Below are 25,127 nucleotides of genomic sequence, written 5' to 3' on the forward strand. Positions count from 1 at the left end.
CTATGACTGGTTTCCAGTCCTGAGCTTATTTTGATTTCCCTTCTGTATGCTTAGGTTTCATTAATCTGACGGATTTAATTGTACTGCTAGGTTTATCCGGAGTAACCACATTGAAAATGTCCACGCAGGCTCTCCTCGGCTTTGCTGGCTGGTCATATCTACCTGATTTAGTCACGGTACAAGTCCTACGGGTTTTCCACTATACATTTTATACAGCATTCAACCGACCTCCTCCTGTCCCACGAACTCCTGTTTATGCCTCGCAATATCGTTTCGCTTTTGCTGGTGTCGTTCTGTGCTACCTCTCATATAACCTTCTTGAGGCCTCACGCAGTTTGGCTCCCAACTTTTATGAGCTATTGGGCGTTTATCCGGATACTAACGAAAACATGCTCAAGCTAGCATTTCGAGCTTTTGCAAAGAAAAATCATCCCGACCGAGTAGGCTCCCAGGGCGAAGATGTCTTTATTCAGGTCAGAGATGCTTTCGAAGCTCTGAAAGACCCTGTCATCAGGTTTGCGTATGACAAGTGAGTACGATTCCTTCCTTTATGAAGACCTGAGCTGATTCCGTGCCGAGGACTCCAGATTTGGGCCCGAAGTTCTGAAGTGGAAAGACTGTACGACAATGCGAGAGTATCTTCGTCGTGGCCTGCTGTCTTCGTCGCCCTATCACATCATGACAGGTATGGGCCTTTTTGTGTTTTCAGCCATTGGTAGACCAAGTCCAATTGCACTTGTAAGCATGTATCTGTACTTGTACCATTGCAAGATTTACTCAGTACAATTGTGACTATATCCAGTGGCGTTATCTGTTGTTCATTGCATTGCTCGCATCTGAATTGTATCTCATATTGACACCCTCACTTTTTTCGCCTGAACCCATCGATGACCTATTTGTCGATAGTGTCTCTCCTTCCAGAATGGTTCTACACGCTCTATTTCCTCGTCGAACGGTCTATCAGCATATTCTTCTCTTGCATCAACTCTTCTTTTTCATGTCCGTGGCTTTATCCCGAGTGGTGCCGATATTATTCCCTTCCCTCGTCCAGGGTGAACTAGGGATGGATCCTCAAGCAGCAAGGAAATTATCAGAGAGATTGGTTGGCTTAATCAAGGCAACCGACCGAGAATGTGAGCGCTTTTGTTATCAGCGTTTATCACGTACTTAGCGGCAATGGAGTATCAACTATGCTCAATATAGAACTTTCCTCCGTCGAAGGTCTTCGGCCGACGCCTTCATCTAATCTCCCGAGTTCTTCCCGTGAAAAAATACCAGAGGAATTCCTGGGTGTTCTGTCGCGAGAAATGGAAAAGATGATCATTGAAAATAAACTGAAGACAGAAGTCGGGCCCCTACAAAAAGCCTGGCAGAGCGCGGTTAACAAGGGGAAGAAGACCAACGGCTCGTCTCCTTTGGGATTAGACCATCGTAGCACGCATGCCCCTCGTGCACGATCTCGCTCGCTATAGTACCCAATATACGTTGGATCGCGGTGATCCGCATAGAGCCATTCGTGTGAAGAACATACGGAGTGCACGTGAAATCTTTTGTTTTTTCTCCCTTTATTGCAAGTCACACAGGTACGATGGACCTGGATGGCCTATGGATGGCCCTTGATAAGGGGCTTCCTATAACCAACGTGGCCTTGTCAATGAAGGTTAGACCATAAGTTTCCAATGCCCGCTCATGCAACACTTTTGTTAAATTCCAGGGGTTCCTCGTGGAGCACCCATTGATGGCTGGCAAAATTTAGGTAACTTCTTTAAAGGTTGCTATTTTTCAAAGCACATGATTAACCGGCCTAGGCCGAAATATATTTATAGCTTAGTGGTGAGATTCAAGTAATGAGTGACAAAGCTTGGCATCCCTTACAATATATATTCTCTGTATCTTGAAGCAGAAGAGGCCTTCTCTTTGCATAAGCCCCAACTATATACTCCCAATGGAGGCAACGCAAGCATTAGATTGCTTGGGCTCCTTGACGAAAGCACGCCATAGGTTGACCAAGGCAGGCTCGAACATCTTGTCAGGTAAGTTTGAGGGCTTGTTCTGTTACATATCACTCAAAGACGTGTTGCAACGTCAGATTTTATGAAACACGAGTCAGCTTATCCAACACGCCAGGAAAAAATGGAACTTTTGGAGGCCGTACGGGCACTTTCGGGATGTGAAGAGTTCACTCTCGACAAACTGAACACATGGTTTAGCCGTCATCGAACGCTACCGAGTGGAGGCACTCCTGGTTCACTATCTGATAAACGGAATAGCAGAGATGACCCCGAACAATCTATCTCAAGTTACCTCGCATCAGGATCTCGCATTGTCACAACTACAACTTCAAGTCGCGATATTCGTATGTGATGGTGTTTTACTTCACGTGCCTTGAGCGCTAATGTCTTGCTGCATAGTATATCCCTCTTTGACGCCTAGCAGTATACAACATCTAGAAGTCCTGCTATCTGAACTACCAGAACCCAATGACCAAGTAGTGGAAGTGTGGGCAAAACGACTGAAGGTGGTCCGCGATGATGTAGTGACGTGGATTGACCTTCAGAAGGCCAAATCCTCGACTCCAGTGGCTTCTTCCTCACATACACGCCTTCAAGAGCCTGAAGCTCCTCAAAGAGCTCCAACTCCACATCTACCTACGCCTTCGGAGTCTGTCTCTCCTTACGTTCGCCAAATGTCCTTACCTTCCATAGCTGTCAAAGAGGAGCCATATGTATCTCCGTCAGTATCCCACTCAATGTCACCAGAAGTGTTGCGAAAGAAAGCTCGTCATGCTGCGTTCACTGAATCGAACAAACTTGATGGGCTATCTGCCTTTGTGCGGAGAACTGATCGAGACCCCGTAACTGAGGCACCTGTAAGTCCGATACGTTGTTATAATTATCCGTTCAGTGGTACCAATAGCAACTTGTTCCAGGCTGTGGCTCTAAACCCGACCGAGCCCACACTACTTCCGGGACAAACATACAATACACAATTAATAGAAGATTTAAGGCAGTCATTGCAGCTACCCCAAACGAGGGTGTCTGCTATGGGTGACCCTCCTCGGTCATCTTCCGACTTTGACATGAAGTTTAAGCCTTATGAAGCCATGATGAATTCTTTCATTCACAAAGTGCAGAATGGGTCATTGCAACATCTAGGCTGGGATCCAAGTGTGTATGCAGTCTCTTGATTAAGGCTTGTGCTCACTCTTGTGCCAGATATGGTTAAAACATAAAATCAGCTTGGTTGGGGCTGCTTACTGAGCAATATAAGGACATTGTAAGATATTATGCTATTTTTCTGCTAGTGATGTACATGATCTACTTGCTGTTGCTTGCAGTGTTTTGAGCTAGTTTTGTTTGTTGCATGCATTGTTGTATTGTTCTGTATACAATGGATTAGTACTAGTATACCATAAGGAGAATTATTATTTAAAATATTTAGTCTAAAAGTGCATTGTTGCAGGATTGTAGATATGGTGTTGTTGACTTATATCACTGTATTGTATTCCAGGTGCATGATTCACTGATACATGTGATGTCCCTTTTGTTGAGTGTCATACATTTTGAAACGGCCATGAATGAACTTATCGCTAGGACAGCCTTGGAGATACACGCGTGATCCGTTCACCTCGCCAGTGTATGACAAAAAGCAGACCATAGATGATAGCGACGTCGAAAGCCCCTTACAGTAGGGACGCAACTGCGAATAAGCGGAACCCCAAATGAAGGCGACGGAGAATGCCGGTGAGTGAGATCTCACGCGATCCTGCAACAAGGTTTTATTTGACCGGTGTTTGGCAGATGGAGAACAATGGAAGTCGTGGAACGCCGGCAAGATCGAACAAGGGAGGGCTATGTGTTCATAGCATCTTGACTTTCCACACCGATCATCCTCGCTCGCCTTATCTTTATTTTCTAGGTCTTTCTCGCTCTGTTTTTCTACGTTGTCGCGCGGATGATCAAGCGGATGACAGACAAGTTTGGGCAGTTGGGGCATTCAAAACATTCAGGTCCTATTGTTCTGCCGCCATCACCGGCCAGTTCTCGGGATGGTTCCACTACACCGGTGTCCCAGCTTGGTTTGCATCGTGGGTCAATGTCTACTGAGAGGACGTCCCTCAGCGAATGGAGCAAGCGCGAGAGCAGCGCTGAGCTTCCAGCTCCTATACCACTCCCCCGCGTCGCTCAGAGACCCAAAGGCACTTATCGTCTATCAGACTTCATAATTCAACGAACGCTGGGAACCGGCAGCTTCGGCCGTGTTCACCTTGGTATGTTGACCATATCGACTCGGCATTAACAATACCTGAATATAAGTACAGTACGGAGCAAACACAATCTCCGCTTTTACGCTATCAAAGTACTGAACAAGGAGAAGATTGCGAGAATGAAACAAGTAGAGCACACAAATAATGAACAACGCATGCTGGAAGCAGTGCAGCATCCCTTCATCATCAACCTATGGGGCGCTTTCCAGGACTATGCTAATCTTTACATGGTCATGGATTTTGTTCCCGGCGGCGAGCTGTTTACTCTTTTGCGTCGATCAAATGTACGAATTCATTGTGTTCGTCTTAGTATAGTTGACGAATCTTTTGTCAGAGGTTCCCAGATCCCGTTGCTAAATTCTATGCCGCAGAGGTTGCTCTCGCTCTCAACCATCTGCATTCTATCGATGTAATATACCGTGACCTTAAACCTGAAAATATTCTCCTCAATTTCGATGGCCACATCAAAATCGCCGACTTTGGCTTTGCAAAGCAATGTGCCTCTGTCACCTGGACATTATGTGGTACCCCTGATTATCTGGCCCCCGAGGTATAGTTTTGTGCCAAAGACCTCATTCGTATCTAACGTATCGGACTAGATAATTGGTCAGCAACGATACAATAAGAGTGTCGACTGGTATGCGCTAGGCGTTTTAATTTTTGAAATGCTCTCTGGCCTACCACCCTATCACCAACAAGATGCCAATCCCGTTCTGCTGTATGAAAAGATAACTCGCGGGCCTGCATTTATTCTATGGCCTGCATTCAATAACTATGCCACCGATCTCATTCTCAAGCTTATGGAAGGCGACCCTTCGAAACGTTACGGAAATTTACGACACGGGGCGGGAGATGTCTTTGCACACCCATGGTTTAGGGAGGTTGACTGGACCAAACTACTGAACAGAGATATCACAGCACCTTACTTGCCTAAAATCACCGGAGATGGTGACGCTAGCGCGTGAGTGTAGATTGACACTTTTTTTCGCCCGCTATATGTTCATATAATTTTCTAGGTTCGAAAAATATCCTGAAGATAACGTTGCATCGACGTATGGGTTGCAGGTTGAAGATCTTTGGGGCAACAGTTTTCCGGATTTTGAGTATACCCACACATGACCAGCATAGTACCCTTGCAAAATAACTTTTTCTTTATTTATATTCTTGAATAGCTTGTGGTGGACTTTGTCTGTAGGATTCTATCATGTAACGCTGTCATATCGCTTTGTAAAATATCTTGTTGCAGGTCCAGTCATGAAATCGCATCCCGAGTCGTGCTGTGAAACGACGAGCCTCCGAAAAGGGCACCCGCTCCTGTTTGGTTTGAACAAACACGAACATCATGTCGGAAAATGGCCTCGGTTTTGTCCACCACCACAGAAGACGGCGACTGCGTTATTCTTGTTTCTCCATTCCATGACTGGCGCTCTCCTGCGATTGCAACCTGTCCAGCAGTCTTGAAATCTCGTAAAACCATCAGGAATCTGCGGAGATCGACTTGCGTTGATATTTTGTTAGCTGCGGTGGGCGGGAGTTATAGCGTTTACGTCGCAAGGCAGCATATATGGCACCTGCGAATTATTCCAGCATATCATTAGGAAGCTCGCATTCTGCTGGAACTGTCCATGGGTGGCCTGCTGGAGTGTCGAATCATTCGGGTGGTATTAGCAACGGGGACGAGAGTGCTGGGAATATGGATGGCATACTTTCTCAACGCTCTTCAACGATAGCGGAAAAGCAGGCAGAGTTGGACCAAATTCTTTATGATCATGATGCTATGGTTCGGATATGTTTTTCATGGTTCTTTACTTTCTAAACTTTCTCTAGATCCGAGAATTGTTTCATTTGGAGAAGTTTGTTACTTTGTTGGGATTTGACCCCAAGGTAAGTTCAGAGATATCTCTCAGGGTATCAGGTCTCATCACAGCTTAAAGGTTGCGAAGGAGGATAATTCTGCTGTGTTTCAAGAGGCGCGTTGCTATACCATTCTAGTACCACTTTTCGGAGGAGACTGACAGACCCGAGTAGTACCAAGCGGGATATGACCTTCTCAACAAGGCTTCGGAATCTTCGAGTTCGGCATCGCGCACTACACGGAGATCTCATACGCAACGTATCATGAACATAAAGGGGTCTTCTGGAGGCTCCTCATCTGCAGCAGGAAAGGATGCCAGGAACGCTATGCTTGAACATATGCCGTCGATTTCTGCTAGTGCTAAAGGGAAAGAGAGAGCAGTGAATGGCGATAAATCTCATGTGGCCTTGCTTCCTGAATCTCCAGTTCGAGGTAGTACTTCTGGTAAAGGCAAAGGGAAAATGTTTACCAGCCAAATACGTACGCCGCCCAATCCAAGTCGGGCATTGGAACATTTAAATACTACAAGCTCTCACCACGGCAGTGGTCGGGTCTTAGACGAAACACGAAAGCGCCACATTTCCGATGGGGCGTCAGTCTCTGCGATGCACCCTTCTGCCCCTGCGAGCAAGAAACGTAGGGTGACAGGGTCATTTTCTGGCACCTTAGGAGAAAGCACGCCACACCTTACACAGTCTAATCATAGACTCAGTCGGCATGTATCCATGCATTCCTTACATGGACACGCATTGAAAAATGATACCTCATCTAATAGTAGCAAAGCTAAGAACACCGCAGATGTAATCATTCTCATTACATTGCTGTTGTCGATACTGATTGTTGCTGTTAGGATCGATCGACAGCCTTTCTTTCACCATACCAGAAGCAGGAGAGTCTAGTGTCTCCAAAGCCTTCTATCAAACGTATAAAACTTATCGTGCGACGGCCTCCGCCGTCTATTACCCATCCTCTCCACCGCCCTCCACTCAAGAAATTCGACTCTCTGCACGCCTTCTTGTCGTCTTATAATACAATTGATAACCAAGATGTCCAGGAACAGGGTCTGCAGGAGATGGCTAAGAAACAATCCCTACTACTTGATCGAGCCGACGCCCTACGGAAGACGGGTCGAGCAATATTTGACACAGACGTGTTTGAGGGTATTGTCGGGAGTGACAATTTGTATATGAAAGAGCCTACCCGGACTGCTGATCATCGGGATAACGTTGTAGAGGCGATTGTTTCAAGGCCTCGAAATGGGCGATCCAATGGTCGTCAGATAGCCCTTCAAATTGCAAACAAAATCCAATCGTACTGGGATCACCATTCTGTCAGAGAAGACAAGGCAAAAGCACAAGAAGAGAAGCGTCTGCGAGCGCTGGCGAAGGCCACCATCAAAATGGTGACAAATGAATGGAAAAAGGCTGTATTTGTGTGTAATTCGGTTTTATGGTATCTTCATTTGATTTAGATCTTGCCCATAGCATATACGCGAACAGGAGAGAAAGCGAGCAGAGAAGGAAGAGATGATACGTGGACACGAGCATCTTGACGCTATTCTTGACCAGTCCGGGCAGATTTTGGAGACTCAACAAGTAGAACTCGCGAAAGGTGATCTTTCCAGGTCTCGTAGCAGGTCCAGCAGCATCTCTGGTACACTTAGGGATTGGGCATCTGACCCTGATGATTGGGAGGTGTCTGACTTGGGAGAAGCGAGCGATGATGATGAAGCTGTTACTCCAGAAGTTTATCGCGAGCTGACCAATGAGCGTGAAGAGGACACTTCAAGTGCTGGGGAAGACGAAGATGAAGACATCAGTGCCCTTGCGTTATTAGGGGAAAACCATACTTCTTACCGCTCCCAAAGAGCCACAGAAGAGGAAAGTGTGGATATGGCGCTCCCTAGTCAGGAGCAGTCAGAGTCTGATCCCGATGTGGATGACTATGAAGATACACCACAGGCTGCTGAGGAAGGTTTGGATGATCCTCCGTCGTGTGCAGTACGAACTTACCCAAACCCTGTCTTGTTATAGATTCGAAAAACTCGAGCCCACCTAGTATGCTGTTTGATATTCAGTCTCCTCCACGCCACACCTTGTTACCGCCAGCAAATCAAGATGCTGAACAGGATATCTCCCATGAAGTGCCCTCAACACTAATGCCGGCGTCAGGCTCTCCTGCCTCGAGTGATGTTCATGATGCTGATCCGGTTCTCTCCGAGAAGGAGGTGGACGATTCATTGTTTTCTGAAGCTGATATAACGATGAACACTGATGATAAGTCCACTATTTTGGCTGAGGATCAAGCCATAGCTGGCGACAATTCTGAGATATCGTCGGCTGATGTTATCCCAGGAAACACACAAGGTGCGCTTGATAATGATCTTACTTAATTTCGTTGTCTGACGCCTTGTCTTTGTAGTATTATTTGATCAAGCAACACCTGCTGAAGATGGACTTCCAATGTCTCCCGCGCTTGTCGACAGTCGTGAGGGTACCACTCCACACAATGACTCAGACGATGAGGACGAAGAAGACAACAATCTCATCCCGGAGTATCTCAAGCGGTATGCCGTAGCTCCTATTGATTGGAATACGGAGGATAAAGTGAAGGCTCCCATATTACTTCGTGGGGTCCTACGGCCGTACCAACAGTCAGGACTCGAATGGTTGGCGAGCCTCCATGTCAATAACTTGAATGGTATTCTCGCGGACGAAATGGGCTTAGGGTATGTTCTCCCAGATATATATGAGCTATTACTCATAATTTTCAAAGAAAAACTATCCAAACCATTGCGCTCTTGGCACATCTTGCTTGCGATAGGGGGATTTGGGGACCGCACCTTATTGTATGTTGTTGTTTCATTTGGTCGCTTCTATCGCTGAGTATCTGAATAGATCGTTCCTACAAGTGTCCTTCTAAACTGGGAAATGGAGTTTAAGAAATTCCTACCAGGGTTTAAAATTCTTAGCTACCATGGCACCACAAAGCGCCGAAAGGAGCTTCGACAAGGGTGGTATAATAAACACCATTTTAATGTTTGCATTACATCATATACCTTGGCTAGTCGAGACGCCCACATATTTAGGCGCAAAGCCTGGTATTACATGATCTTGGACGAGGCGCACATGATCAAGAACTTCAAGTCGCAGCGTTGGAATATTTTGTTGATGTTCCGTTCATTTCGTCGACTTCTGCTCACGGGAACTCCTCTTCAAAACAACTTGACCGAGCTTTGGGCCCTTTTGCAGTTTCTCATGTCTGGTACTAATTTTGCTAACCTCAAGGAATTCGGGGAATGGTTTTCCAGTATGTCTCTTTACTGGCTTAATTGTGATAATGAAACTCATTGAGATTTACAGATCCCCTGGAGAAGGCTATCGAAATGGGCACCGTCCTTGACGACGAGAATATGCAGCGTGTTACTAAACTACACACTGTCTTACGGCCCTACCTACTTCGCCGATTGAAACGGGACGTCGAGAAAGAACTTCCTAGCAAATTTGAACATCTCGTCCTTTGCCATTTATCGAAGAGGCAACGGTTTCTCTATGACGAGTTTATGTCCCGGGCCCAGACTCGAGACGCGCTGCATTCCGGAGTTTACCAGAAGATTGCCAATATATTAATGCAACTGAGAAAAGTATGCAACCACCCTGATTTATTCGAAGTTCGACCTATCGTCACGTCCTTTGCCATGCAACGATCAGCTATCGCCGACTTTGAAGTCAAAGAACTCCTCATTCGTCGGCAAATGTTCAAGGACACAGACGATGAATCCCTTGACCTCGATCTCTTAGGCTTGCGCTTCGCTGGACAAGAGAATACTTCTATGTTTGCTGCCATTGAAACCCGTCGCCTTGATGCTACTTCTAGATTACCCTTTGTGTCTGAACTTCCTGGAGAGCCTCCTCCTAGGGATAATCGAACTATTCAAGGATTTCGTGCCTATCAATCATACCAGCAGCGCGCTCAAAAGATCGCTCGCTGGACTCACATGGGATATCTCAATCGTCTGCGCTGCAATCGGTTGCCTGTCATTGACAGGGAAATGCTGGCTACTGTCAGGACTTGCTATCGCCCTCTACTTCCATTGTCTGCTGTCGATCTCAGCCGAAATTATTTGGAGACTACAACATTGTCCAATGCAGCAGTCAAGTCTTATTCCATGCGTGCCGAGGAGCTCTGTAGTGTGATTGACAATTTTGTTTTCGTCACACCACCCGTCGTTGCACTTGATTTGCCTCGTATCGCGTTGTCTGGCTTCGAATCTAAGATAGCGGGTTCGATTCCGAAGTTGGATTTCGATAGCACGCTGCACCGGGCTAGCGTCAAGCTACAGATAGCATTTCCTAACCCCTCTCTTTTGCAGTACGATTGTGGAAAGCTGCAGGAGCTAGCGAGGTTACTGAGGGAACGGAAAGCTGGGGGACATCGTGCGCTCATTTTCACGCAAATGACTCGGATCCTAGACATCCTCGAGATCTTCTTGAACTTCCATGGTTATCTCTACCTTAGACTCGATGGAGCGACGAAAATCGAAGATCGACAATACATAACTGAACGATTCAATGTGGACACACGGATCTTCTGCTTTATCTCCTCGTCAAGATCTGGGGGAGTTGGCATTAAGTACGTTTTTGTTGTCGTGGCTATGCCATTGCTGATGCCTTCTCGCTCTAGCCTTACTGGGGCGGACACAGTCATATTTTACGACAGCGATTTTAACCCCCAAATGGATAGACAGTGCGAGGATAGGTGTGTTTGGCCGCCGATAACTATGTACTATTGAAATTCATTGTCAGCCAGGGCCCATCGTATCGGACAGATACGGGATGTTCATATCTATCGGTTCATATCTTCGCACACGGTCGAGGAAGCGATGCTACTCAAGGCAAATCAGAAACGATCTCTTGATGATCTCGTCATTCAGAAGGGCGAATTTGACTGGCGGTCACTCTTCGAGGAAGAGGGCGCACTGAGCAAGGCACTTGGCGAATTTGAAGACACGGAGGATGCCCACGCTGCGGCAGTTGCAGCGAGGGAGGCAGTCGCCATGGAAGGGGCTGACGAGGCAGATTTTGGAGCAGAAGGCGATGTGGAGGCGGTAGATGTAGCAGCTGAAGCGGCTGTCTCTGACGCGGCGCCTGAGCCCGAGACGCCGGCCAACATTGATCCCGTTGAAATATACGACGTGGTCGAGACTGACGCAGGAGGTGATGCAGAGGATGAAGGGGGCACAGTTGATGATTACATGGTTGCCTTTGTTCATTCTGACTACGAGTTCTTTAGAGACTGGCGGCTATGAACATACTTGTGATTGGATATCTTGGATTTGGACTCGAGCATATGTAGTATCTTGTCATGTATCTTTCTTTTTCTCTCTTTTTTGCGACACTATTCAAATCTAGTGAAGACGATTTGAGTGCTACGGTTAAAGAAGTGCTACAGACTCTGACTGAGTCTGGTTGATATCAAGGCTCCGATTTGAAGTCAAGTTGGAAAACCGACGACATGCAATGCCACATTCCTTCGATATCTGAATCACTTGGCACGATCATCAAGCGAGAGTTGCGACAATGTTGGACTGACCTTACGCCGCACCGTGTCATTCATATTCTGCCTTATCGAACTACAAGAAGACTGAATATGCGACCAAGGACCTTCAAAATCAAGGAACAATCACTGGCACGAGCATGCGCGTGGTATCTGGAAACCATATGACTCCACTATCGTATCGTGCAAACGGCTTGCCTTCGCCGCGTATGTCAACTTCCCGATGGTGCTCGGACAATATGCCCGACCCAGTGTTGTGGCGTTTGGCAGTTTGTGTTTTGGCCGTGAAGTCATTTGACAGTCTGATATCTTATTGTGTGAACGTGCAGCACTAGTCTCCCTTGCTGACTTGATCCAATATATTGTGAATAATAGTACAGCACCGTCAAAACCTGGCATGTGGATCTCGGTAAAGTTCATTTGTGGTCTCAACCATCCAGAATTCTACTAATCAGTACCTTGCGTATCAAGGTCGCGCGTACGATTGTAACCAGTAACTACAGCATCCTATGCTGCAGCGTGGCGCACCCTCCCGCATATGTCGTCACCAGATGCTTATGATCCTCACCATGTAGCTCCTAGGCGCCGGATACAACCACCTCCACTTTGGGTGTATGGGTTACATGGTATGTGAGCTTGGCATAGCCTTCGAAACATTTTTATGGAGGATCTTTATCAATTTTAGACTCATTAGATCTTTACAATGTTCGAAAATGATCAAAGCATTGGTGATTCTCATCATTCAGTGTTCCACTGAACCCCAGATATCTCTGGTGGCCCATGCCGTAGATTAATTCGGAAGTTGTATGTGAATCGCATGGAGAAGTACTCAGCGTCAGCAGGTTACTCCCTTTGTTGCGAACACAGGTGTTAACGTAGGTCAGTCCCGCCGGTGTCAATGCCGTTGATGTCACACGAGGACATCGAACTTCTCTCCCTATGGACACCCATGCACGTCCACATGAAGGAACGCTTCCTATAATTTTAAGGAACGATTATCTTCTTGTCATTAGCATTATTGCTTAGGGAGGACTAGTTTCCTATCAGTTATCTATCCAACGACCCAGACATCACTTTTTACCGAAACGGCATATATAAATTCCTTCCATCTATAAAACTCGTCTGGTAATCAGCTTTATCTTTCCCCAGCTTTTCGCCTATTCTGTGCAGCGGGTTTGAGGCAAAGTCATTCACGATGCGTTCTATCATTTCCCTCTTCGTCCTCGGTGCTGGACTCGGTGTCGTCGCGAACCCTATCGTGCCGTATACCGTTCACGAGAAGCGTACTTCTCTCCCCATGGGATGGTCCCATTCGCGTAGACACGACTCCTCTGCTGCTCTTCCCCTGCGATTTGGTCTGACGCAGAACAACATCGCTGATATCGGTGAATATCTCCACGATGTTTCGCACCCGGACTCGCCCAATTATGGTAAACACTGGACGGCGAGTCAAATTGCTGAAGCCTTTGCGCCCAGTGACGAGACTGTCTCCAATGTCCATTCGTGGCTTATTGACAACGGTTTCGACTCTTCCCGTATTCGGGTTACGCCGGCTAAGTCGTGGATTGAAGTCGACGCGACTGTAGAGGAGGCAGAAAGCCTTCTGCGTACGGAATACAACATTTATGGACACGAAAGCGGATCTGAACACGTCGGTGAGCATACCGACAACTTGCAACCCATAATTGTCCTTTAACTTCTTTCTAGCATGCGAGAGCTACCATCTCCCTGCCCACCTTATCCCTCACATTGATATTGTGACTCCCACCGTCCATTTCGATGCTAAGTTAGCCCGACGTGCTAACGCTCCTCCCGCTGTTGTCAATGGGAAGAAGCCCGGCATGGGCAATGCCCCAAAGACTACTGGCGTCGTCACCAACCTTCTGGCCGGTACCGATGGTTGCGATCAGCAGATCACACCTGCGTGCTTGCAGGCTTTGTACGGACTCAACTACACACCGGTTTCCACCAGCTCAAACAGTATCGGAATAGGTAAGACAATCGTAATTTATTATCGCTCGCGATGCTCACCACTCATACTATATTGAACAGTCGAATATACCCCTCAAGCTTTCGTCCAGTCCGACATCAACATGTTCGCCAGCTCTTATGCCCCTGATCTCAATGGCAAAGCCCCCGTTGTTGTCTCCATTGATGGAGGTACGCACTTTATTAACTACACCCTTCCTTCTCTAATACATCTGAGTAGGTGTTGTCCAGACTACCACGACTGGCTTCAACGACAACGGTGAATCCAACCTTGACTTACAGTATGCTATGTCGATTGTCACGGCTGCGCAGCCCGTTACTCTGTATCAGGCTGGAGATATAGTCGAGGGTAAGTGTTTGTTCCGATCTTTCTTTCTCTATCTTAATGTTGAATTTAGGTGCTTCTTTCAACAACTTCCTCGACGCAATCGACGGCTCTTACTGCACCTTTGAGGGAGGGGATGCTGCAGGTCAAGATTCTGCCTACCCAGATACCTCTGCCGGTGGTTATAATGGTTTGTATATTTCCTATCCACAAACGGAGGGCATCTCTGATCTTTCTTGTCAGGCAAGGATTGTGGCACTGTCACCCCCGCAAACGTAATCTCCACTTCCTACACCTACAATGAGGGTGACCTCTCTGTGTCATACGCTACCCGACAATGTGCCGAGTATGCCAAGCTTGGTCTCATGGGTGTTACCATTCTCTACAGTTCTGGAGATAGCGGCGTTGCCGGCAGCGGCGGTGCTTGCTTAGCTAACAGTTAGTGATATTCTTCCTTCCTTTATGTCTCGTCTTATTCAGATTGATTATCAAAATAGACGCCTTCAGCCCGACTTTCCCTGGTTCGTGTCCCTATGTCACCGCCGTTGGTGCCACCCAGATCAACTCTGGCTCCACTGTCAGTGACCCTGAGGGAGCTTGCGAGCAAGTCATCTACTCCGGCGGAGGATTCAGCAACTACTTCTCTCTCCCTAGCTACCAGTCAACCGCAGTTTCAAGTTTCCTAACGAACTACCCTCCCCCTTACACCAGCAGCCAGTACAACTCCACTGGACAGGTGCGTCCTTACCTATGAATTGTGAATCAGGTTGTTTATACTTTCTCAATTTCTAGTCGCGAGGCATTCCTGATATTTCCGCTAACGGTGCCAACTATGTCGTCGCTGTATGTGTTCTTGGCATTTCATTCTCTACCGCAATTAGTAAATTATAACTCCTTTCCAGGTTGACGGTTCGTTCAGCCTTGTCTACGGTACCTCGGCTTCTTCCCCCGTAGCTGCTGCCATCTTCACCCTTATTAACGATGCTCGTCTCGCTGCCGGAAAGGCCCCTATTGGTTTCATCAACCCTACGGTATGCTCATAAAGCCATTTTATTGTATCAGTGTTGATATCCTTGACAGATCTACTCGTCTGCATTCAATGGCGCTTTCAACGATATCACAACTGGTGGAAACCAAGGATGTGGTACCAACGGTTTCAGCTCTGCTCCCGGATGGGACCCCGTCACTGGTCTGGGTACTCCCAACTTCCCCAAACTACTTTCCGCCTGGTTGGCACTGCCATAAGCAAATTCTGCTTGTGGAAATCACTATTCGGATAGAAACATTGGTTACTCTTTATTATGATAATGAACAATGTTGATTATGACTCGATGTATTGGTGTCTACTACTGCAGTTATCTGGGTCTGCTATTTTTCTGCTGTCAGAATTTTGTGGTCAAATCTGGTTTGTATAACAAATAAACATTTCTTGCATAAGCTTGGGAGTAGAATCTGCATCGTTTATATGGCAAAGTTACAGTCGTACTCCGCGTCTCTATCCCGATCGATCGACAATACTATCATTCTATCATTGGAACACCGGATGCCATCCGGTAATAGAGATGAGGCTCCACAGGCCCGTTGAACTGTCGCTGGGCATGAAGGTAGAAATTTGTCAGATTAGTAGAATAGAGTATGAAGAATATAACTGTGGACTTTAGTGAATAGCTTACCTGTAGCAACAACAATAAACCTGACTCGAACTCCAAAAGTGCGAATTTCGAGGGGAAAATGGCCAGATTTGAACAGATCTTGCGCTAGGGATATTGCGATTTCGTCCTAGGAAACATCAATAGGTAAGCCCCTACAATGCCAGCTACTTATCAAGTTGACAGGTGCCCCAAGGTGTCTGGAGAAATGAGAACAGCGATCAAGTCGTGAGGAAACAGGCAATCCATGATTATGAATCAAGCCAGCTGCGCTTCGGCAAATGCCTGCGACGGTGCGACACATGGTTGCAACAGTAATCATCATCGGTTCGGTTTCGTTCCGCTGCAATAACGTTTCCCCTTCATGTTTTAATTTCTGCACAGTGTTCTAGAGAACTAAAGATAGGAGCGACTAACGAACTTCCGAAGACTCTAGCTTTACTGACTGGTAAGTTATCCAGCTCTCGTCCAACGATGGTGCCCTCAGCCGGCGGCAATTTTCTGACCTTACTTCACGAGGATATGCGCAGATAAGACGACACCTTTCAGTACTCCACTTTCCAACTCGAAGCAATGCCATAAAAATTTGGTGCTTCGAAACGACGTTTCAGCATTCAAGATACGTTGTCGAGCGGTGCTGCGGCCGTAGGGCTAGTACAGCTCAATGCTGTACTTCGCCCAATCGTACCGCGCAGTCCGTGCGCTCGATACCACGGATTGATGAATGGCTATCGAAAAACCGAGATTTCGCTTCGGTACAACCGTTTCCCTTGCTGCACGTTAGGCAAGTGCTAGGCTCCACTTTGCACGAGGTACTATCGTTCCAAGTAATCGGCTTATCGTTGCCACTCCTCTGCTCTGCCCGTCGCCAATCAATTTAAATAGCATTCATCAAAGCGGAGCGTTCTTGGTCGTTTTTGAAGTAAGTATGGGTACATAAACCGAGCAATCAAAAGTTTCAACCTATCAACACCGCTCTGGTTATCTTTCCTCAGGCTTCTTGTCGTTCATTAAAAACCCATTAATTTCTATCAGTTGCTGATTGCTGAACCAGCTCACGCCCGGGTGACCCTTATCGCAAATTGTGCTTCCCTCAGTTGACGTACTGTGCTTGGCATAGTACATATACCCTCATTTCTTTTCTGGTGCTCGTTCTTTCGCCAAGTACGTAGAGATGTTGTCCCTCAAGTTATCCCTTGGACTTCTCTTTCTCCTCTGCTCTTCCTCGCTCGTCGTAGCTCAATCCGACAGCAACCCAGAGCCTTACAGGCCTGCACCCTCTAAACGCTATGGTGGAAGCCCAGCTGTACCCCATCCCGCTCCCTCCAAACGGTACGCTGACTTTGCGTCTGACCCAGCTGCCGCTGCTGCGCCCTACCCTTCCAAGCGCTACATTAACGACGGACCTCATGCCCCAGTCCCATCTAAACGATACGATGGCAACCGCAAACGAGATGTCAGCGAGCAGGAAATCATTACCTCCCCATCCGCCGCCATCGATCTATCCCCCCTCCTTTGCCCCGCCTCTATGAACGCTTGTCCCGTCGCGTCCACCTCCCTACCTGCGGCTAATACTATGCCCACGACCCTGGCAGAATGGGCGGATATTGATGTTGAGTGCGTTGACTTCACTGTAGACCTGCATTCTTGCGGCGGTTGCTCAGCTGTCGATGCTATGTGAGTATGATCCATCTTTATCGCGATCACTGATGCTGACGATGTATTCTCTTAGGCATGATTGTTCGTCCATATCCGGGGCATCAGGCGTTTCATGCATCGTCGGCCAGTGCTATGTATCGTCATGCCGCTCAGGCTACACTCTTACAGCTGATAACAAGGCGTGCATCCAAAATGATTAATTCTGACTGTACATAATCAAACCGATTAGGGTGGTCAATCTCTTCTCTAGAGTTTTTATACACACGAGTTTGTACCACCACGTCGTTAGTTTTGATTGCAGTATTTGTTGTTTAGTTGCGGCTACCTTTCGTTTTCTTTGATTGAGACTATTATCTCTGATGAAATTCATGCTTCTCAGCTTCCAGCAATGACGATGGTCCGATGGACCCGTTGCGGACTTTTTCTTTCTTTTTCATTAGAGTGCTTTGACAGCATGTAAACATGGCTCACTGTATAGTTCCCGCCTGTTCCAAATATTCAAGTTTTTGTCAACAAGTCTCAAGTTCCTCAGACAGCTTCGTCGGAGAAGCGCGGCTTTCACTTTATGTGCTCAGTATTGTCCGTTGGCAGTACCGCCATTTGCCGAGATACAACTTGTTCGTGAATTCGAACAATGTTGCGGCGATATACATCGCGTGGATGTGATATGCACTGGCGGCTACTGACAGTTGTTGGTTGTCCCATCGGTGAGATGATGAGCCGAGCTATAAAGATTGCAAAGCAAACGAACTGGCATGAACGGCATAACGAATCTATCATGATCATGATTGACCTCGCGATTCCGAGCGCAGAGCCCCTGGATTCGGACGACCCAATTACTGATTTACTATCATGGACCTGATCACGTTGACATCTTTAAAGGTCATCAGTATCCGCCTGGGAGACCAGCGACGAAGGCGAAAGGCGAAGCTATTTCCATGGTCATCTTCAGACACGGGACTACAACTTTGAGGAGAAGCAAGTCCCACGTAGTGAAGTAAGTGCCTAGACTATTATAGCGTCATGCAATGTTATTCAATTCAGCATTGAATTAGATCTGCGTACCATACGACCCCATCCCTTCCGTACGGGTATTAAGCGCCGGGTTGGTACAGCGAAGAGAATAGGTCTATGTCTCCATGTCGGGGATCGACTATGCCTATACATCGACGTTCTGGGCATTTCGTGGTCTCGTTCCAAGAAGGTCTAAATATAGGAATGTGAGTACTCAGAAATATAACCACAGAGCAACTCAGACTCGGGAATACTGTATAGCTCATGTGTGAGAGTTTTTCTGTGAGAACAAGGTACTGCATGTTGCTGTCCCGCATGCTCATTTCTTTATCTCGACCAGAACAACAATTGTCCCCAGCGCGATGGCTATATAAGCTATCACTGTCTGTCGTCTAAGTGCGTACACACTCCGGCAGGATGCGTCCCTTTTTCTTTACGCTCGTCGCGTCAATAAGCTACGGTTTGCTCACGGCGGCTGAACCCTTGCTCTCGCCATACAGTTTGCATGAGAAACGGACCAGTATTCCGGCGGGATGGTCGCGTTCCCGTAGACATGAGGCCACCTCGATACTTCCCTTGCGATTTGCCCTAAAGCAAAGCAATATTGAGGACATCGGCAGTTATCTGTACGATATTTCTCATCCCAATTCCCCCAATTACGGTAATCACTGGAGCGCTGGGGAGGTTGCGAGCAAATTCGCCCCTGGCGATGAATCAGTTTCTGCAGTCCGGGATTGGCTAGTGGGCAGTGGTATTGAAGCAGAGCGTATCAGAGTTAGTCCTACCAAAGGATGGATTCAATTAAATGCGACTGTGGAAGAAGCGGAACAGCTCCTCCGCACGGAGTATCATGTATACAGTCATCAAACTGGACAGGATCACATTGGTAAGATCGTTCCCCTCTCTTTTGCACGCGTATTCACCTATCATAAAAAGCCTGCGACGCATACCACCTTCCTGCTCATGTCCAGCCGCATGTCGACTTTGTACTTCCTAGCGTGCATTTTGATGCTAAGCTGTCTCGCCGTTCTGGAGTCGAAGGATCTGCTCGTGAGGTTGGGCAACCTGGCTATGGCATTACACCCAAAACCACAGGTCGCGTCAGCACTGAAGTGACCGAACTCGAACAGTGTGATGAGTATATCACTCCCATCTGCCTGAGAACACTGTACAGCTTGGAGTATGTACCCTTGGCAACTGAAAAGAACAGTTTCGCTGTTGGTTAGTATAATTGGGATATCGTAAGACAATCTTGCTCATCTTTGTTTTTCATTGCAGTCGAATACACACCTCAAGCATACCTTCAGTCTGACTTGCAATTGTTTGCACAAAACTACTCCCAAGACCTCATCGGTAAAGAACCTTACATGGTTTCGATTGATGGTGGTGCGTCTATCTTGTGCTTCCCACCCCCTTTTGTCGTAACAGCTTCGATTCGGAATTTGTATCTTAGGATATGCACAAACGGAGTATCAAGGTTTTGACTATAACGGCGAATCAGATCTCGATTTGCAGTATGGTATGACGCTGGTAACAGGCAAACAACAGGTCACGCTGTACCAGGCTGGTGATATGGTAGAAGGTATAGTATAGTCATTATTACTATGATGATCGTCGGTGACGGCGCTCATTCTCATCTTAGGTGCCTCGTTCAACAACTTCCTCGACGCTATCGATGGCTCTTACTGCACTTTCGAGGGTGGCGACGACTACAGTCAGGATTCGGAGTACCCAGATACTGAGCCGGGTGGTTATTTGGGTAGAATCTTTTCACAGCCCCTTTGGTACCTTGCTTACATTTTTCTCATCCAGGCCCTCAGGCATGTGGTACTGTTACGCCAGCCTATGTCATTTCTACTTCATACGGTTACGACGAAGCGGACCTTACGCCTTTCTACGCCGAACGCCAATGTGCTGAGTATGCCAAACTTGGTTTGATGGGTATCACGATTCTGTACAGTTCAGGAGATGACGGTGTGGCTGGAAATGATGATTACTGCCTAAACCCGAATGGTGTGTACACTTCTCAGTCCAACTGCCAATAGTCAAGCCTGATCATCGCCACCACGTCCGCAGGCACTCAAACTGCTGACGGAAAGATATTCAACCCCAGTTTCCCTGGAACATGCCCATACGTAACCTCAGTTGGCGCAACTCAAGTTAACCCCAACTCCACAGTTTTCGAGCCAGAAAGCGCTTGCGAACAAGTCATCTACTCTGGCGGAGGTTTTAGCAACTACTTTGCCATGCCAGAGTACCAGAAAGAGGCTGTTGACTATTACTTGACGACATATCCCCCTCAGTACCCTGCTGATATCTGGAACTCGACGGGAATGGTGAGCCGTTTTGTATCATGTTAACTAGTAAAATTTAACTGACGATACCGTTAGTCGCGTGGGTTCCCTGATATTGCGGCCAATGGTGCAAACTACGTTGTTGCTGTCTGTACATTTCATTTGCTGTTCATCTCATTTTCATTTAACACTGCGTCCTAGATTGATGGTGAATTTGAGCTTGTGTATGGGACATCATGTTCCTCCCCAGTCAGTGGCGCTATCTTCACCATGATCAACGACGCTCGCCTTGCAGTGGGAAAGAGTCCCATTGGATTTATCAATCCTACGGTATTACTTTCTCGTTTTTGTGTTAGATTAAAGCGATCTCTGACTCGGGCAACAGATTTACTCTTCTGAGTTTGCTGGACTGTTCAATGATATCACTACAGGCACTAACCCTGGATGCGGTACCGCTGGGTATAATACAGCACCGGGTTGGGATCCTGTGACCGGCCTTGGCACTCCCAACTTTGCCAAGTTGGTCGAGAAGTGGTTGACTCTTCCTTGATAAGATTATCAATAGGACTATTGGACAATCGCTCTCGTACATTTTAGCACTATTACATTCTAGTCACTGGGTCGTGAGCTATGCGGTTATAACCATTGAACACACAAGGCATACCACTAGAACGTTTGACCGTTTCACAAACTACAGTTTGATAACTGACGCTTTGCTTGAATGAGCAAGCGTACCAGGCCCAAGCTGTCCAGCCTATCCTGAGAAGCCAATAAAATCAGTATTGTGGCTGAGCTGTTTGCCAAAAACATTTGACACACCGCACAGTCCGCTTGTACCGAGCGCGGGCTGACATCATGCCAGGCATTCATCTATTCGCACTCACAAGCATTTACTTGGGACAATGTTAGCTGAAAGGTAGTGTTTCTGCCTTCACTGTACACTTCATAATGTTACAGATCTTGAGCACCAGGGCTCCCAGCTATAATGGCAGGCACAGAACAGCCCCAGCCAGTATCATGACCACGACTCAAGGGCCATTCTGGTATGGTCAAATGTAAGAAAGGATTCTTGTCAAATTGGGTCTCCTTCATTTGTATCTTTATCATGGAAACCTGGTGCCCGAGTGTCATGCGCCACCTAGGCTGCCTTGGTTATCGAGCCATAGTCGAATTGAGGGGGGCTATGCGTGGGCCATCTTGTTATGCCATTTTCACTTATCTTTCTCGACCAGGTCGTATGCTCTTTCGAGCACTGCTTCGGTTATGTGACCCGACTTGGTGCTACTTGCACTACTATTTTCGGGATTTCCGGTCTTCGAGGAATGCACGCGAGAACCCAAGCATGGGTTCCTTTCAGTATCCAGGCTCATCGATTCACCTCTGACCTCAGGTTATTCTGGTTAATGGCCGAGGTTCATCATTCCCATGAGGCATGTCGTCTATTCAAACCAATGTCCACACTGAACCTCCTTGGTTTTAAAGTCTTTGGGTACTTCGTTAGCTAAAAGCTATGAAGGCCTTCGACGGGTTTGAAACCCCCTCAACACTCAGGAAGTGCCTGTCATATAAGCTGTTAATGGTGTTGTTATACTTCTGGCGAGAAGCTGCTCACGAGAAGTCATAATTAGATGACCTCGTTCCCGGTTGTCAGTGTGAGATTGTTGGTTCTCACCTCGCGCACGCCGGACTCAAAAGGCCTTATCTTGGGCCTGGACATGCTGATGATGACATTTCCGTCCCCACAGACGATCTATATAATGTCTTGACGCATATCTCTGCCGACTATGCAGGGCATTCTGGCTAACATGCAGTCACTTCTCTACCTTGTCGTCCTTAGTCTGGGCCTTCTTGCTGCGGCTGAATCTCCCATCTCTCCGTATAGTCTGCATGAGAAACGTACTCACATACCTGCAGGATGGTCGCTTCAACGAAGACACGAGCCGACATCCGCTCTTCCCTTGCGATTTGCTCTTACTCAGAGTAATATCGATAATATCGAGAAACTTCTGATGGATGTTTCTCATCCAGAGTCTTCAAATTACGGTAATCACTGGACTGCAGGACAGGTTATACAAGCATTTGCTCCTAGCGAGGAGACTATCTCAGCCGTACGGAACTGGATCCTCGAGAACGGTTTTGAGGAAGAGCGTGTCAAAGTCACTTCGAACAAAGGATGGATCGAGGTAGATGCCACCACTGAGGAAGCAGAGCGTCTTTTGCAAACCGAGTACAAAGTTTACAGCCATGCATCTGGGAAGAATCATGTTGGTAAGTAAATGACTTTATTAAGCTTTTGTGAAAGAACTTAGCACCTGCTCGATAGCTTGCGACGCTTACCACCTTCCGTCGCACATCCAGCCGCATGTTGACTTTGTCACACCGTCCGTACACTTTGATGCTAGATTGTCTCGTCGCTCTGATGAGCCCGCTCGTTCGGTTGGAAAGCCTGGTTATGGCAGCGCTCCTAAAACCACAGGCCAAGTTGATGCTGTCGAGATAAGTTCTACTGATGTCTCAACCTGTGATGAGTATATTACTCCCGCATGTTTGAGGGCTCTATACGGTCTCGACTATACACCTGTTGCCACCGCGAAAAACAGCTTTGGTATTGGTAAGTATTTTTAGTTCTGTCTATTATTAATATTTGGATGGCTGCCCATACCATGGTTTTTTAATGCGGTATAATATACTGGGGACCTTTTCACCCCATATCGTTTTTATATCCTACTCAAAACTAGAGCTGACTTTTGGATCAGTTGAATACACTCCCGAGGCGTACCTCCAGACTGACATAAATTTGTTTGCCATGAACTTCTCCGAGGGCCTCTATGGAGTATCACCTTATATGGTGTCTATTGATGGAGGTGTGTCGAGATTAATTTAGTACTTGATTTTTGAATGCTCAGCAAGTTTTACCCAAGGCTACGCGCAAACGGAATACCAAGGTTTCGACTACAATGGCGAGTCTGACCTTGATCTGCAATACGGAATGACCCTCGTCACACCTGCGCAGCAAGTGACACTTTATCAGGTCGGAGATATGGTCGAAGGTATATCGCTGCTTTTCCGAGCATTATACATTTAATTGAATTCCGAGCCAACCAGGTGCTTCCTTCAACAACTTCCTTGACGCCCTCGATGGCTCGTACTGCACATTCGAGGGTGGTGATGACTATACCCAGGATGCCATGTACCCAGACACAGAACCAGGAGGTTATATGGGTAAAGAAGCTTACATTTTTCGAAATCTCAGCCTAACGATGTCCGATGAATGAAGGTCCCGAAGCATGTGGCACTGCTACACCGACCTACGTCATTTCCACTTCTTACTCGTACAATGAAGCCGATCTTACTCCATTCTACACTGCACGCCAGTGTGCAGAGTATGCCAAACTTGGTCTGATGGGTGTCACCATTCTGTACAGTTCTGGTGACTACGGCGTTGCCGGTAATGACGATGTTTGCTTAAATCCCAATGGTATGTGTGATCATGACTTTTTTATCATTTAACTTAACGGATCCCCCTTTCAAACTACTAGGTACCCAAACAGCAGACGGAACGATGTTCAATCCTACTTTCCCTGGGACCTGTCCATACATTACCTCAGTAGGTGCTACCCAAGTGAATCCTAACTCGACTGTCTACGAGCCCGAGAGTGCATGCGAACAAGTTATCTACTCTGGAGGTGGATTCAGTAACTACTTCGCAATGCCCAGTTATCAGAAGGAGGCCGTCGATTACTATTTAGCAAACTACTATCCCGATTACCCCGCCACTATGTGGAACTCCACTGGAATGGTGCGTAATTATTTACCCCACCCGCTTATTGATGATGTGCTGAGCTTTCTTGGCGTGTAGTCTCGTGGATTCCCAGATATTTCAGCCAATGGGGCAAACTATGTTGTAGCTGTAAGTATTCTTGGCTTCGTGCTTGTTTTTGTCTCGTGTTTCTCATCGGGTAACCTCTTCTAGACGGTGCATTTGAACTCGTTTATGGGACATCGTGTTCTACACCTGTCAACGGTGCTATTTTTACCATGATCAACGACGCCCGTCTCGCTGCTGGTAAAAGTACCATTGGTTTCATCAACCCCACAGTACGGCTTTCTTTTCCCACAATCACCTGTCGCTGACATGCATGTTCTGCTAGATATACTCTACCGACTTCAGCGGCTTGTTCAACGACATCACCATGGGCGACAACCCTGGCTGTGGCACAAACGGCTTCAATGCCACTCCTGGATGGGACCCTGTGACCGGATTGGGCACTCCTAATTTCCCAAAGCTGGTGGCTAAGTGGTTGTCACTCCCCTAAAGAGGATGATATAGAGGGATTTTGGGTACAATAAGGTCACCGTGGTTTCTGGTGTTTATCTCATAAATGATATCACGATCAAGTTATTCATGCTCCCTGTCAAAGTTCAGCTCGCAATTGTTTGGCTGGTGGTCAACAGAAATGCCAAACACGCTACTGGCTTTTAACCAAGGTCAGTACCGTGGAACCTTACGCAGTATATC

The 25,127-nt window shown here is 47.1% G+C and overlaps 9 protein-coding genes across 9 annotated transcripts; all 9 read left to right on the forward strand.

Annotated features, from left to right (window-relative positions):
* Positions 1-110: 110 nt before the first annotated feature.
* SERLADRAFT_360667 (uncharacterized protein) lies at positions 111-1,505 on the forward strand (the record flags this gene model as incomplete). The annotated part of the gene is made up of 4 exons (XM_007316448.1): positions 111-529; positions 588-738; positions 803-1,133; positions 1,183-1,505. The coding sequence occupies 4 exons, from the start codon at positions 117-119 to the stop codon at positions 1,470-1,472; spliced, it is 1,185 nt and encodes a 394-aa protein (XP_007316510.1).
* Positions 1,506-1,919: 414 nt separating this feature from the next.
* SERLADRAFT_384889 (uncharacterized protein) lies at positions 1,920-2,284 on the forward strand (the record flags this gene model as incomplete). The annotated part of the gene is made up of 2 exons (XM_007316449.1): positions 1,920-2,033; positions 2,090-2,284. Coding segments are annotated over 2 exons (228 nt in total), but the record flags the coding sequence as incomplete, so codon positions are not given.
* A 1,525-nt stretch (positions 2,285-3,809) lies between these two features.
* SERLADRAFT_463302 (uncharacterized protein) lies at positions 3,810-5,547 on the forward strand (the record flags this gene model as incomplete). The annotated part of the gene is made up of 5 exons (XM_007316450.1): positions 3,810-4,270; positions 4,322-4,551; positions 4,602-4,817; positions 4,867-5,228; positions 5,284-5,547. The coding sequence occupies 5 exons, from the start codon at positions 3,955-3,957 to the stop codon at positions 5,384-5,386; spliced, it is 1,227 nt and encodes a 408-aa protein (XP_007316512.1).
* A 284-nt stretch (positions 5,548-5,831) lies between these two features.
* Positions 5,832-6,568, forward strand: SERLADRAFT_463308 (uncharacterized protein; the record flags this gene model as incomplete). The annotated part of the gene is made up of 4 exons (XM_007316451.1): positions 5,832-6,047; positions 6,095-6,151; positions 6,202-6,237; positions 6,296-6,568. Coding segments are annotated over 4 exons (582 nt in total), but the record flags the coding sequence as incomplete, so codon positions are not given.
* Positions 6,569-7,701: 1,133 nt separating this feature from the next.
* On the forward strand, positions 7,702-11,542 carry SERLADRAFT_355243 (uncharacterized protein; the record flags this gene model as incomplete). The annotated part of the gene is made up of 9 exons (XM_007316452.1): positions 7,702-8,096; positions 8,156-8,488; positions 8,544-8,850; positions 8,898-8,970; positions 9,020-9,431; positions 9,485-9,878; positions 10,041-10,754; positions 10,806-10,880; positions 10,932-11,542. 9 exons carry the CDS (start codon positions 8,015-8,017, stop codon positions 11,428-11,430), a joined length of 2,889 nt encoding a protein of 962 aa, XP_007316514.1.
* Positions 11,543-11,672: 130 nt separating this feature from the next.
* Positions 11,673-15,783, forward strand: SERLADRAFT_414416 (uncharacterized protein; the record flags this gene model as incomplete). Its single annotated transcript, XM_007316453.1, has 12 exons — positions 11,673-12,087; positions 12,150-12,304; positions 12,364-13,333; positions 13,386-13,670; positions 13,731-13,838; positions 13,888-14,016; positions 14,066-14,182; positions 14,236-14,430; positions 14,490-14,728; positions 14,785-14,835; positions 14,895-15,023; positions 15,073-15,783. 10 exons carry the CDS (start codon positions 12,874-12,876, stop codon positions 15,235-15,237), a joined length of 1,878 nt encoding a protein of 625 aa, XP_007316515.1.
* Positions 15,784-16,815: 1,032 nt separating this feature from the next.
* On the forward strand, positions 16,816-17,500 carry SERLADRAFT_347454 (uncharacterized protein; the record flags this gene model as incomplete). Its single annotated transcript, XM_007316454.1, has 2 exons — positions 16,816-17,318; positions 17,374-17,500. 2 exons carry the CDS (start codon positions 16,816-16,818, stop codon positions 17,498-17,500), a joined length of 630 nt encoding a protein of 209 aa, XP_007316516.1.
* A 1,231-nt stretch (positions 17,501-18,731) lies between these two features.
* Positions 18,732-21,291, forward strand: SERLADRAFT_360671 (uncharacterized protein; the record flags this gene model as incomplete). The annotated part of the gene is made up of 10 exons (XM_007316455.1): positions 18,732-19,200; positions 19,251-19,535; positions 19,593-19,700; positions 19,768-19,896; positions 19,957-20,073; positions 20,127-20,327; positions 20,391-20,650; positions 20,705-20,755; positions 20,810-20,938; positions 20,994-21,291. The coding sequence occupies 10 exons, from the start codon at positions 18,732-18,734 to the stop codon at positions 21,156-21,158; spliced, it is 1,914 nt and encodes a 637-aa protein (XP_007316517.1).
* A 1,101-nt stretch (positions 21,292-22,392) lies between these two features.
* On the forward strand, positions 22,393-25,091 carry SERLADRAFT_436156 (uncharacterized protein; the record flags this gene model as incomplete). The annotated part of the gene is made up of 11 exons (XM_007316456.1): positions 22,393-22,876; positions 22,932-23,219; positions 23,365-23,472; positions 23,530-23,658; positions 23,714-23,830; positions 23,886-24,086; positions 24,148-24,407; positions 24,468-24,522; positions 24,582-24,706; positions 24,760-24,897; positions 24,939-25,091. 11 exons carry the CDS (start codon positions 22,393-22,395, stop codon positions 25,089-25,091), a joined length of 2,058 nt encoding a protein of 685 aa, XP_007316518.1.
* Between the last annotated feature and the right edge of the window lie 36 nt (positions 25,092-25,127).

The sequence above is a fragment of the Serpula lacrymans genome (genome assembly GCF_000218685.1).
Source record: "Serpula lacrymans var. lacrymans S7.9 unplaced genomic scaffold SERLAscaffold_5, whole genome shotgun sequence".
In the NCBI taxonomy this organism is placed as follows: domain Eukaryota; kingdom Fungi; phylum Basidiomycota; class Agaricomycetes; order Boletales; family Serpulaceae; genus Serpula; species Serpula lacrymans.